The sequence below is a fragment of the Tachysurus vachellii genome, chromosome 2 (assembly GCF_030014155.1).
Source record: "Tachysurus vachellii isolate PV-2020 chromosome 2, HZAU_Pvac_v1, whole genome shotgun sequence".
In the NCBI taxonomy this organism is placed as follows: Eukaryota; Metazoa; Chordata; class Actinopteri; order Siluriformes; family Bagridae; genus Tachysurus; species Tachysurus vachellii.
Genome location: NC_083461.1, coordinates 21,654,123 through 21,668,177, shown reverse-complemented (window position 1 = coordinate 21,668,177; position 14,055 = coordinate 21,654,123). Strand labels below are relative to the sequence as shown.

The window sequence follows — 14,055 nt, the reverse complement described above, 5'->3', positions numbered from 1 at the left end:
TGCTGAAATGAAGTCTTTGTTTTTCTGAAGACTTTGTGTAACGATGCTAAAATAAAAGAATAGTACACCGAAATCTAACGCTAACCTTAACCTCAAAGGAAACCCTTTATCTCTCTTATTTTTATTTATTTATTTGTTTGTTTGTTTATTTATTTATTTATTATTTTAGCTGTCTTTGAAGGGAACAGTTACATTTTAACACAAGGTCAAATCAGTTATATATTCCTATCCATATGAGGACATTTGTTATAAGATATAAAAACATACCCACACACACACACACACACACACACACACAAACACATACCCAAACACACATACACACACTCACAGTATCTGTGCGGATCCTTTTTCACTGACATGACACCGCAATACACCTATGCATTCATCATAATAATCATTCCAAATTGCAAACCTGAGTGAAAAGGAGGGGAAAAAAACAGAAAGAAGGAAAGAAAGAAAGAAAAAAGAGACTCTTTCATCCTGTGTGTTCATTAAGGATAACAGGAACTGTATTCAAAATCTAACATCAAAGGTAAAATGAATATCATAGGTATATTTTAAACACTGCACACTGTAGCATATGAAGGCCGTCATACAGCTCTAGACTTGCACTCTTTCTCTTTGATCCAGGAGAAAAATAAAGGAAAAATCTTTACTGACATTTAAACCAAAATGTCAGCAATTGCAAAGGTTCGTTCTGAACACCCTGCAAGCATGTCTGTAGTTCTGAACAAACAAAGCACATAAAACAATGTAAGGATTTTTTTTTAATGCCGTTGTGTTTTATAGAAATGGATTTTTCAGTTTCAGCTCCATGCTTGTCATGTTGTGTGTGTTCTGTCTGGCCTTTTGTTTAGTTGTAGTCCAGGTGCTGTATTATTACTTATATACCACCTTTCATAAATACTTTTATAATGTGAATTTTAAAGCAGAGAATTAACAAAGCAAGATAAAAGGACATCAAGCTGATCGTGCCTAGCTAAGCAACAGTACCACTTATCATTTAAAAAAAGCTGTTAGTAAAATAGTAAAAACAAAAACATTAATTACACATGTACCGACTAAGTATATACAGAAGAAAATCCTAAAATGTTATTAATAATAAAATAGATTTCTCAGTTTATGAGATAAAGGATATTTTGTATAAACAGAAATGTACTGAATAAAAATATAAAGGTCAGGTGTGGTCAGAAAGTACCTGCTGATGAGAATGGGAAAGCTGCTTTGTTTTTTTGCTGAATTGCTGTTAGTTTCACTAGGGGAAGGTGATAGGGGATCTGAGTTCCCATGTCCTACATGTTGTTTCTCCATGTTGTGGAGAGTGATACACAATCAGCTACAGACCCAAAAACACAGATTCAAGCTGAAAAACTCAGAAATAGTATATCTACTTGGTTCTGATCAACTAGGAGCAATATTCTGAACTGTTCCAAGAGTGAATAACTGAATCTGATTCATTCAAACTGATTCATTATCTGCCATGAAATGTCAAGTTGTATGATCAGCATAACATGCATTTATCCTGTTGCACTACTCCAGGCCAAATAAACTGATAAAAAATGCTCAATCAAATCTCTCATTTGTGTCAAAACCTTGATCTACAAGCCACAATGTCATGAAATAAAACATAAGAGCAATCGGAGGAACCCCTGAGAGAACGTGAAAACAATATGAATATTATGAATATTAGCAACTAAAACACAAATTGGTAGAAAACAACATAAAACTATGCTTGGTATATGGTTATTGTATAACAGACATACACACACACACACATATATATATATATATGTATATGTATATTCTATTAGTTCAATCTTCGAAATCATCAAAGGTATGGCTGCAATAGCAGAAACCAGTAGTTACTATAAGATTTAAAAAAAAATGCTGCATTTGTAAGAATTTAGAAAACATTTTTATATAAAATTATATAAAAATCAGAAACACCCCTGCTAAAAACCCTGTTTTTTTTTCAGATCATGTCAGATCCACCTTTAAAGCAATAAAGCAACAAATTTTTTTCAAGTGACAAACACATAGAAATGTTATAGGCTGCATAAGTAAGTACACCCCGGGGCATGTGACATGTATACAGATCGAACTAATTATTGTTCAATGGTAATTATCCTACCCTGGTTATCAGTTAGGTGATTCATTCCAAAACATTAGCTGTACCGTGGAAGACAGTGAAAGCCATTGTCTGCAAGTGGAAAAAATGGGGCACCACAAGTGACATTATCATAAATATCTTATCAGTGAGGCTGCAGAGAGACCTACAGCACCATTAAAGGAGCTGCAGAAGTTACATTTTATACAACTGAGCTTTCAAGGTCTCGCTCAGGGGCCCAAGCAGTGACAGTTTTGTGTACCTGGGATGTAAACTCACAACCTTCTGACTGGTAGTCCAACATCTTAGCTACTAGGCTACGCACATCCCACAAGCAAAAACTATATTAGTTGAGAAGTGTTATTATCAGTGATCTTTATTTTATTTTATTCTTTTACATTATAAGACAATTTGCTTGTCACAATTTGACCAAAAGCATGTGGACACTCCAAGAATACGAGACCAAAAATGAAGTGGAATCATTTCCACCTCAATATCTTATGTTTGTTTGAGGTTCTATCAGCTATAAAATTTAACGGTTCACTTAAATGTTAACAATTATTATTGTTTGATCTACACATTTAGGTCAAATCCGGCTCTCATGGAGGTACACTGAAATCACTGTCACACCTGTGTGACCTCTTTGGGACAACTTGTTCTGAGCAGGGTTGCAAAATTCCGGGAATTTTCAAGGCTGGAAACTTTCCATGGGAATTAATGGGAATATATGGAAATAAACTGGGAATTTTAAACAAATTCAGAATTGCCTATAACAAGGAACTTAAATGTAGTTAAAAAAAACTGCAGCATAATTGTGTTTAAAACAACAAGATTTAATGCAATTTAAGTTGAATTTGTACCTTGCGTTCCTCGGTCACTTGCACACAGCACACTGCTTACTGGAGGGCCAATGAGGCCAAACCCCCTGCATGTACAGTACTTGCATTCTTCTATAACATGCACAGTAACACTTCATTTTAGGGTCATTTAACTAGTTGCTTATTAGCATGAATATTAATAGAATATTGGCTATTTATTAGTACTTATTAAGCACATATTAATGCCATATAATGCCTTATTCTGCATTACCTTATTCTATGGTACCCAATACCTAACCTTAATAACTACATTACTAACTCTTAATAAACAGTAAATTAGGAGTGTTACCACATGCACAGAGAATTTGATGACCCCCTCACACACTCACTCCCCCCCTGAAATAAAAAGAAAATCCTCCATATATCACTTAAGGGGGGATTCACCTCCATTTTCCAGGCCTTGACTACCACAGAAGCAGAGACCTAATAAGCTTGAGAAAAAATGCTTCATTTTACATTTTCATTGGGACTCCTTTAGAAGGGCAAGGGTGAGAGATGCTTTCATTTTACAGCAATCATAGGGAAATATGTTTATTACAATTATTAAGTTTATTATGTTTATTACAAGCACAATAATGTTTATTATGCTTTTGTGTTACTCAATGAAATAATCAATTAAAGTTCTAATTACAATTAAATCAGTCAAGAGGTCATTTTTAAAATTTGTATTACCTTGTATGAATATCTGCTTATGACCAAACAAAATGTTTATTTATGGTTGTAAATGATATAGTTTATATACATTTCCATGGCACTGAATACTGGAAGTAAAAATTAGAGGATGTGACCATGAGGAGATGCAGCTGGTCAGCAGTGAGTAACTGTTGTGTTTTCCATTAGGTAATAAGAATATAAAAATGTAATAAGTAATAAATGGAGACAACCAGGTCTTTCAAAAGGGTTCACAAGCGTAATTGTTGATCCCTTTATTATTTAATTATCACTTTATATTTACATATTTATATGTATTAACTAACAAACACAATGCATTAGATAAATGCCTACCAACAGAAAATAAGTATAATTACAGTATAAGGTTTGCATGCAATAATATGCAAACAATATAATGATATACGATATGCAAAATAATAAAAAATAATATTAAGATTTTCTCAGGACAATCTTCTAAGCTTTGCCGTCCTTACAAACTGCTGCCACTTTTCCTGCAGCAGCTCTCTAAACCCGTCTGTCATTAGAACATAAAAGACCGGGTTTATGACGCTGTGAGCAAACGCAATTGGCCGTGTTATTATGTATGCTGCCTCAATGTAGTCTTGTGTGCATTGCAGCAGACCCAATCCAGGAAGCCGTGATGCAAGGCGAACGATCCTCATCAAGTGAAACGGCATGTAGAGCACTAATAACATGACCGTTGCAGCCTTCACAATGCTCATTGGCTTACGGAAAGATGTCCCGAGCACTTCCTCTCTCTTTTTGAGCAGCGAAACCATCCTACTTGAAAACAGATGCAAGGTCAACAGCGGTAGCACATATGCTACAGTGGTGAGCAACAAGTTGTAGGTCAGAACTTGGGTGGGATGGGACATGCTGGCAAAATCTTTACACTTGGACCAGTTGGATTCTTTTAGGTCATTGATAATAAAGACGAAGAAAGGAGTAAGTTCAAGTGTCACCCAAATCCAGTTAAGGAAACTGATAAACAAGGAGGCCTTCCAGGTCAACAGGAAGTGGTTTCTTTGTGGGTACCAGACCAGTAATGATCGGTCCACACCCACCCACGCCATAAATACGATACTGGTGTACAAGTTAACATGGAGAATGTAGCGAACAACCACACAGCCAACAGGTCTGAGCTGTTGGTCGTTTGAATAGTTGTAGCTCAGCAGTGGTAAAGTGCCTAGGCAAATGAAGTCTGAAATTGCCAAATTAAACATGTACACATTTGTAGATTTCCAAGAAGGCAGGCAGAACACATAGCCCAGGATCACAAATATGTTACCCAGGAAGCCAGCGGCAAACTCCAAGGCATACATGGGGGAGACGTAGTATCTCAACAGTAGTTTGGGGATTTCTGAACAGTTGGACTCCTGCAGTTAAAAAACACATGGTTATCATATAGTCATATAATGTAGTTATATAATCAGTGTGTTTTGGGATTTTTTTACATGCAGGAAATCATATGAAAGCAGATATTTATCATTGATGTAAATAAACATCCCTGTATGAATCTGACTCCCAACACCCAAGTGTGACGGTATCATAATAAGATTTATTTGAAGCTTTCCTTAGGCTTTAAGGTATAGTTTAGCATAACAGGCAAAATGTATAGAAATGCTTTACAAACAGTACCTTCAAGAGCATCTCCACCTGTTGCATCATATTCACTTTTGGTGCTCTGCTCATGCAGGACCACTAGGTTCTTGATTAAACATTTATACCTGCTCAAACTCTCATAGGAGCAGCTTACACATCACTGGAAGACATTTACACCACCAGGGCCACCAGGAGAGCTCACAATATCATCAACCCAACCCTAAACCCAACCTGTTTACAATCCTACCATTAAGTAGATGCTAGAGGAGTGTACGGAGAACAACACAGCCAATGGGCTTGTCAATGGCTCTCACACACCAGCAAATAGAGATCGCCACATAGAGATGACTCTACATGCTCAGTTCCTTTGTTTTTATTATTGCATTACAGCCAACCTAACTCACGCTAGTACGTTAGTATTTATCACGTCATACTATCATACCACCTTCCAATGAAATTTCCAACCACTTTATAACATTCTGTATAGTATTGGTGGTATTGGCAGAAATGCTTATGATGTGATTATATTAATAATGCAACAAAACTTTATTTATAACATACTGTATAGTAGCAATTACTACTAGGTAAATATTTGCCGTGTCCTGAGGGAACCACTAAGCGGAGGATAGAGACGGATGGAGAATGGGTTATGTCATGTAACTACTCACTGCAGATGACTTGAGATCATGAATTTGAATAGATTTTACAGGTTAAACTGTACTATTCATTTCAATTCAATTTTATTTGTATAGCGTTTTTAACAATTGCCATTGTCTCAATGCAGCTGTACAGAAATATAGAAAGTCAGAATAAAAATTGCAAGTTTAAATTTAAACTTATATTTATCCCTGATGAGCATTTGGGTGACACCGGGGAGAGAGATTATAAATAATGTACTTTATTACTAATTCCCTCCTTCCAAAGCCATAGCACTTTCAGTGATGGAGACCTAAACACAAAACCCGATTGCAAAAGTAGTTCAAAGCCTCCACCATTTTCTGCAAGTGGTACTATGGTATATTACTGACACTCCCTTGAAACAGAGCTCATGACACTTGTAAGTTACCTAATAATGTTACACATTAGCTACACATATTGCCCAAAGGAGATCAGAAAAAACGTAATTGCTCTCACCATTCCCGGTTATACACTCAGCGTGCTTTAAGCAGAAGGCCAATGATAGAAAGAAAGTCGTGATGATTAATGCAGGTATGTTTGCTTGTGGTCAGAGCTCATTCTAGGCTTTTAAGTGCACACCATGTTTATCTAGGCAAATAATTTTCCTCATTGGAAAATACGATGCAACAATGTTATGTCTGTTTTTGTTTTGTTTTCCCTTGGCTTTATTTCTCTTCATGTAGAAGTGCAGATAGAGAGTGTGTTGCTTGGGAGAGCTTTTATAGAAAAAAAAAGTACATCCAACTGCCCCTTTACTGTCTGATCTCCGTTCCGGTCGTAATAAGGATTGAAAGATCTTCCTGAGGTCCGCTTTTTAAAAAGGCATCACTATTTCTTATAGTTTCTTGATCACCGTGAACAGATATAATGTTACGATAGAGATGAGGTGTTTGATTGTCGTAGCTTAATTACATACCAGGGCACAAAGCAAGAGGTGATACAGTAAGTGGACAGAAATGGTCCTAGAACATTCATTCATTCATTCATCTTCTACCGCTTATCCGAACTACCTTGGGTCACGGGGAGCCTGTGCCTATCTCAGGCGTCATCGGGCATCAAGGCAGGATACACCCTGGACGGAGTGCCAACCCATCGCAGGGCACACACACACACACACTCTCATTCACTCACACAATCACACGCTACGGACAATTTTCCAGAGATGCCAATCAACCTACCATGCATGTCTTTGGACCGGGGGAGGAAACCGGAGTACCCGGAGGAAACCCCCGAGGCACAGGGAGAACATGCAAACTCCACACACACAAGGTGGAGGCGGGAATCGAACCTCAACCCTGGAGGTGTGAGGAGAACGTGCTAACCACTAAGCCACCGTGCCCCCCGGTCCTAGAACATATGTATATATATTATATTATATTTACCAGACGCTTATTTTACCCTTGTATCCAGAGCAACTTACATTTTTATCTCATTTTATACAAATGAGGAATTGCGGGTTAAGGGCCTTGCTCAGGGGCCCAATAGTGGCAAGTTGGTTAAGCTGGGATTTGAGCTCACAACCTATTGATTGCCAAAACACCTTAACCACTAGGCTTCCACATCCTCAACAGTATAATTAATACAAATACATTTTGTCAGATGCTTTTTATGAAAGCGTTTCAGGAAGGTTCACAATCTTTATTTATGAAATACTTTTTATTATTTATTATTGTTTATTATTATTGTTTATTATTATTATTATTATTATTATTATTATTATTATTATTATTATTATTATTATTTAGTATTTTTCCAATTGTTACAGCAGCAAAAAATAACCCTTTATCTATAACATAGTATAACAAGACCACGCAACTCCAACAGCACACGTTTCCACCTTATATTCAAAACACATTCAAATATTAGAAACATTATTCAAAGGTATACAGTAATATTCCAGTTTTGTGACTGGTGATATAGATAAATAGATAGATAAAAACACAGGTCCAAGATAATGTTATGGATTATTAATTTTTGGTCCAAGCACTATAACAATCTACCAGACAATGTATAAAAAGTCAAATATAACGGCAATGAAATCAGGCATACTTTAACACAATTTACTTTTTATTATAATGATAATTGTTGAATTAGGCTAAATCAGATGATGATTTTTTTAGTGTTTTTTGTCTTGGAATTTACTACTAGCTACAGTAGCTAGTAAGTGCAACACCAGCAAGGAGACACAACCCTGATGAGAGGCCATTAGAAGGTCATTTACATTTACAGCATTTTCAATGCTGTAAATGTTTTCAATGCAAAGTGTTTTCATTTAACACTTTAACCAGTGCTGTCTCTGTGCTATGATGATTCCTAAATCTTGACTGATACATTTCATGAATGCTGTTCCTATGTAGGTATAACGACATAACTGCTGAGTAACCTTACCAAGAGATTGACTTTTGAGGGAGAAAAGAAGAGGACCGAGTACTGAGACTTGTGGGACACCAGCTGAGAATCTTTGTTGAGCTGATGTGGATCCCTACATGTTACCTGACACTCCATGTAGGAACCAAAACTATTCCAGCAGATTCTTCGTTAGAATCCTTGTCATTTGATTAATGCCATTTTTTTACAACAGGACTCAGATAAGGGTCCACCCACATCAAAATCAGCCTACTACTCAACGGAAAATCATAACACTTCCATGCCACTCCCGAGCTCCCAGTGTTCTGAGTTCCTAGTCTGATCGCCTATTCTTCTGGACCTACTTCATCAATCCTGACACCCTACCCTTGGTTGGAGTCTCGTTGCCTAATGTGCACTCTGCTGGGGATTGATCTGCATGGACAGACAGTAACCCAAATGAGGATGAGGTTCCCTTCAGAGTCCGGTTCCTCTCAAGGTTTCTTCCTCATATCATCTCAGGGAGTTTTTCCTCGACACGGTCTCCTCCAGCTTGCTCATTAGGGACAGATGTTAGAGATATATAGTAACATAATTTAAAAATTTAAACTTAAATTCTTTTTTATTTTTTTAATACTTCTGTAAAGCTTCTTTGAGACAAGGTGAATTGTTAAAAGCGCTATATACACATAAATTGAATTGAATTTAATTCCTAAACTGTTTTTTATGTTGAGGGCCATTTTGGTACAAAGGCTAGGATTCCTGTTTAGACACCTGATATAGTATATGTTCCAAATTTTACATGTGACTTTTTCATGGATTTTTGTTTTCATGATACATCCATGCATGTTTTTTTTTTATTATTTTTATTTCATTATGCACAATTTTATTTAATGTCACGTGCAATTATTTTGCACATGATTCATTTACACTTCGTTTAATTTCTTTTCAACTCTACCGCTCACCATGTCATGGAGTCGTACCACTAGATGGCAGTCTCCTATCACTTTTCATAACAGATTCATCAGCAATTAGAATCAATGTGAACACGAACATATGAGAATGCAATATGCTAGTATTTGTTTTTATGTTAGTAAATTCGTAAACTGCAGTTTGTCCATTAAACATGCAAAATAATCTATCTATCTATCTATCTATCTATCTATCTATCTATCTATCTACAGACATGAATAAGTGCAATCATTAAATACAACAGAAAGCTTAAGGTTTCTTTTCTTTAAATGGGTATTTCTTGACCTGAAACACTTAAAACTGCTCTCTCTCTCTCTCTCTCTCTCTCTCTCTCTCTCTCTCTCTCTCTCTCTCTCTCTCTCTCTCTCTCTCTATCTATCTATCTATCTAAACCCTTGATAAGAGCGTCCTATTCTAGATTTCGTAAACTGAATGTAAACGAATAGTCCATGTGCTCACAGTCCAGGTTCTCCAGCTGGACCCTTAAGAATTCTACCTCAATCAGCATCAGCAATCTACCTCAAGTAAATGCAAGCTGTAACATGTGACCACTAGGGGGCAGTGAAAATAGCAAAAATAGTGTGTAATGAAGAGTTTAGTGATTTTAAGTGGACTTATAAATAACTTAAATACATATAACCATTCACAAACACTCAAGCACCCAGGCTAAACACACACAAACACACACATACACACACACACACTTGCTGTCCTGCTTGTGTTGTCCTGTCTCTGCTTCCTGAATAATGACTCTAGGAGAAACAACATGCTGATTTCAAAAACTGCCATTGCATTGGTTGCATTCTCATCAACCTGCCAGGGATTGAGCTGCATGGTCAGCCAGTGACTCATGGGATTGTTGTAGATGGAGCCGCATGGAAACTGTCACGCCTTCTTTTAACCAATGCTGTGTCAGTCAGCTGTATGGTCTGGTCTTTATCAGAAATCATTTGAAGATATTGACAGGAAGAAATTAGTGTTAGGTCTGTGCTGAACTCAGAGTTTGCAATGACCCATTAGTTCAGGGGCTCTCGTTTGCACTAATAAAACTGTTGTAGAAAGGACATTATTTACATTTACATTATTTACTGTTCAGTGTCACCTAAATGAGGATGGGTTCCCTTCTGAGCTTGGTTCCTCTCAAGGTTTCTTTCTCATATCTCAGGGAGTTTTTCTTTGTCACCATCGCCTCTGGCTTGCTCATTAGGGATAGGGATATAATATTTTACATTTTAAATTAATATCTTTAAATTAATTTTTAACTTAAATTGTATGTATTTCTCCTTCTTCTTCTTCTTCTTCTTCTTCTTCTTCTTCTTCTTCTTCTTCTTCTTCATATATATATATATTCTCTCTTCTGTTTCCATACTTCTGTAAAGCTGCTTTGAGACAATGGGAATTGTTAAATGCACCATACAAATAAATTAAATGTAAATTTAAATTCATGTTGGTCTTTTGTTAGCAATATGCTAGGTGGGTAACTGTCATGAATATGATGTGCATTTTCCTCCTCAAACACCAATCTATATAGTCCATATTATAGAGTGGAAAGTAACCATGTATATATATCGCTATTTTTTTGGATTATTTACAGCTTAACTAATTTAAAGATGACAAATGCTACCTTGTTTACTTCAGCCATGTTGATTTATAGTCACATCTTGAACTGGGAGGAACTTGTGGTTAAAGAGAACCCGAATATTTAGGAGTAGGAATTTTTCTTACGTAAAGAGTCATTGCGTTTGGCTTCTCCTGGTCAGAGGTTGGTCCTAATCATGGAAGTTACATGCAGCAAATATCGTCTGCTCTCAACACTTAGTCCTAAAAGAGAGTGCCATGAGAAACCAGTTATAGTTTATTGATATAAACTAGGTAATGCTCCTGGAAGTACTGGCCTGTTCAGTTAAACTTGACCCACCGTGCATGGATGAGATGTGTATGTTAACTCATTTCAAGTTCCTCAGCGAACTGTTTACCCATAAACCTATTTTCTGCCAACACCTCCGAGCCTTTTCCCTTTCTCTCTACAGCGGCTCAGCAGTAGCCTGTGCTGGGCCTCAGGGGCTGGAACTCAGCCATAGCACTGCTGTAAAGCTGTCTTGAATGCATTCACCTGCCCAGATTCCGCTTCAGGGACATCATATAACTCCTGTTGTACTTCTCTCTCTAAAGCTAGGTATAGTTGCATCTCACCACTGCAACGAGTTGGTGCCGTGGTGGTGACATCACCCTTTGTCCACCTGATACAGGCCTCCTAGGCACTGGTTGTGGCTCACCACTGACCTCAGAGTACTTGGCGATATGTTTGTTTACCACACAGTGACGGTTCTGTGCTACTCTTTGAACCTGGGCCATCACCAATTGCTGCCATGTTGTGGGAGGCTTTCCTTCACCGGCCATCCACTTCTCTGGCCAGCTGCCATTGTGACTGACTAGCCTTATTGCAAGAAATGGGCAGGTGTATCACTCTGTACCTCACTAGTGCCCTCTTTGTGTTCACTTTTCTTTATAGTTTCACTGATCACAGTATAGATGATGTCTCACTTGAGACTTTTCAGTTTTGCTAGCTGGCTTGACCAAACAAGGGAGAACAAGTGGATGGTAGACAAAAACAAACACCAAATGATGTGGAGGTGTAACGTATGCCAATATGGATAACCCGAAAAAAGGGTCTTTTTAAACAGTTCAAACGCATTCTAACAGCAGATTTAATGAACACAGGTGCACATGCTTGGCAAAGGCACAGACACAGTGTTTATGTGCAAAATTATAAATCCACATCACCAATTTTTAAATCAGCATGACCTTTTCTAATGATCAATGTGTGATTGAATTCCATATCCCTGTTTTTTATTAGTCACCACAGTGATGCCCTTCAGTTATCATAGTGGCAACCCCGAGGACAACAGAATAAATTACGTATACAAAATAGAAGAGTAAACAGCTTATTTTGGTTGTAATTTGTAATTAGCAGACAATGAGTCATAGATGTCACGTTGTCATGTTGTCTGCACTGTTTTTCTGAAAAAAATGTTTTTCATTTTGCTGACCTTGTTTGCGTAGAGTAACCTGTAGTGTATCAGAAAACTGGCAAACTAGATGACTAGGCCTAGAAGATGTTTTATAGGGCAGAGTACAATTATATCTTTAATAATGTCTTTATTAATCACCAGTGGTGTGAGCAGGGAGAAGAAACAAAGGTAAACAGGAAATGTACAAGTAATGGATCTAAATGAGGCACAAATAAAGTAGAACATGTTGATACAGAAGTTATAATTGTATATATATTATCTAAAAGAATGATAGTCCAGTTATATATTCACTCAAATGACAGTAAGTGCTATTTTCTCATTCTGAATTATGACTGCAGCAGTGGTATAAACCCTTCCAGAGGCTTAACAACATACAATTACTGCAGGACAATACAAAAACACAGCAGAACTGTAATATCTGATTGAGCGCAGTTTCACATGGCCTTAAAAAAAAGCACAATTAAATTATTTAAATGTCTTTAAACTTATTGTGGTAGATCATTCTTAATAAAGAGAATGCACAGATATACATGTGTACAGACATATTTAAATATTGTTTTGCAAATATATGTTATTAATTTAAAAAAAAAAGGAGGAGAGTTTTTAAAGTGTGTACACAACACCCAGTGTGAACAGACAGACAGACAGACAGACAGACAGACAGACAGATAGATAGATAGATAGATAGATAGATAGATAGATAGATAGATAGATAGATAGATAGATAGATAGATAGACATCACCTATGTTTCACCTATTATTAAATGAGTAATATGTAAGCACATGCGACAAATGTGTGAAAAAGGATTTAACCATGTTGTGCACTAAACATTCACACAAGTGAACACACGTGTTATCACATGTCGCAGCACTGTATGTGATCACATCGGAAAAATTAAACCACGTGACCGTGACCACATTTATGTGAATAAATAAATACTCAAACAAACAAACAAGAAGAAGAAGAAGAAGGAGGAGAAGAAGAAGAAGAAGAAGAAGAAGAAGAAGAAGAAGAAGAAGAAGAAGAAGAAGAAGAAGAAGTGGAAGAAGAATGATCATGTTAAAAAGAACTTTACCTAGATGACGTGTGTGATTTGCACGTGTCAGATTTACGTATGAATTATTTGATTACTCACATGTGAATGTCATATATGTAGATGATAATAATAATAATAATAATAATAATAATAATAATAATAATAATAATAATAATAATAATAATAATAATAATAATAATGCAGAACGTTTCCATCCTTGGTACACATTGACGTAACGGTTTTTAATCATGTATGTTATTAACAGACTGTTAACGATGTGATCTGAACTCAGAATCGGGATGCAGGCATTGGTTATTGTAAGGGTGAAAACTGGCACCCTGTGACACCCCATGGCGTGACCATGCCCTTTGCCTTAATTGTGCCACGTACATTGGGGTATATTGTTGTAGTTAATTAGATTATTATACGTTTCATACGTTTTTGACTCTCTCTTTTTGTCTCTAAATATGTGCACGTGCGAGGAGGTGCAAGTGTGCCCGTTTTGTCTATGCCGCGCGCGTTCGCGTATCTCTATGTGTCTATGTGTCTACAGTATGTGTGTGCGTGCGTGGTGCGCGACAGATGGCCGGCCTCTCCTCCCTCGGGGAAAGGCGGGATCTCGGCGAACGCGCACGCGTGTCAATCACCGGCTCCTCGTGTGATGGCTCCTGCCAGTGACGTGCCCACCATATGGCCCTGGCATCCGAGCTGGTATGTAACCTCTCGCG

General features: G+C 37.1%; 1 protein-coding gene across 1 annotated transcript; it reads right to left on the bottom strand.

The window, feature by feature from the left end:
- Positions 1 to 4,100: 4,100 nt before the first annotated feature.
- On the bottom strand, positions 4,101 to 6,469 carry LOC132860126 (succinate receptor 1-like). The gene is made up of 2 exons (XM_060891213.1): positions 6,397 to 6,469; positions 4,101 to 5,036 (listed from the first exon to the last, which is right to left on the bottom strand). Exons 1-2 carry the CDS (start codon positions 6,397 to 6,399, stop codon positions 4,101 to 4,103), a joined length of 939 nt encoding a protein of 312 aa, XP_060747196.1. The 5' UTR covers positions 6,400 to 6,469.
- Between the last annotated feature and the right edge of the window lie 7,586 nt (positions 6,470 to 14,055).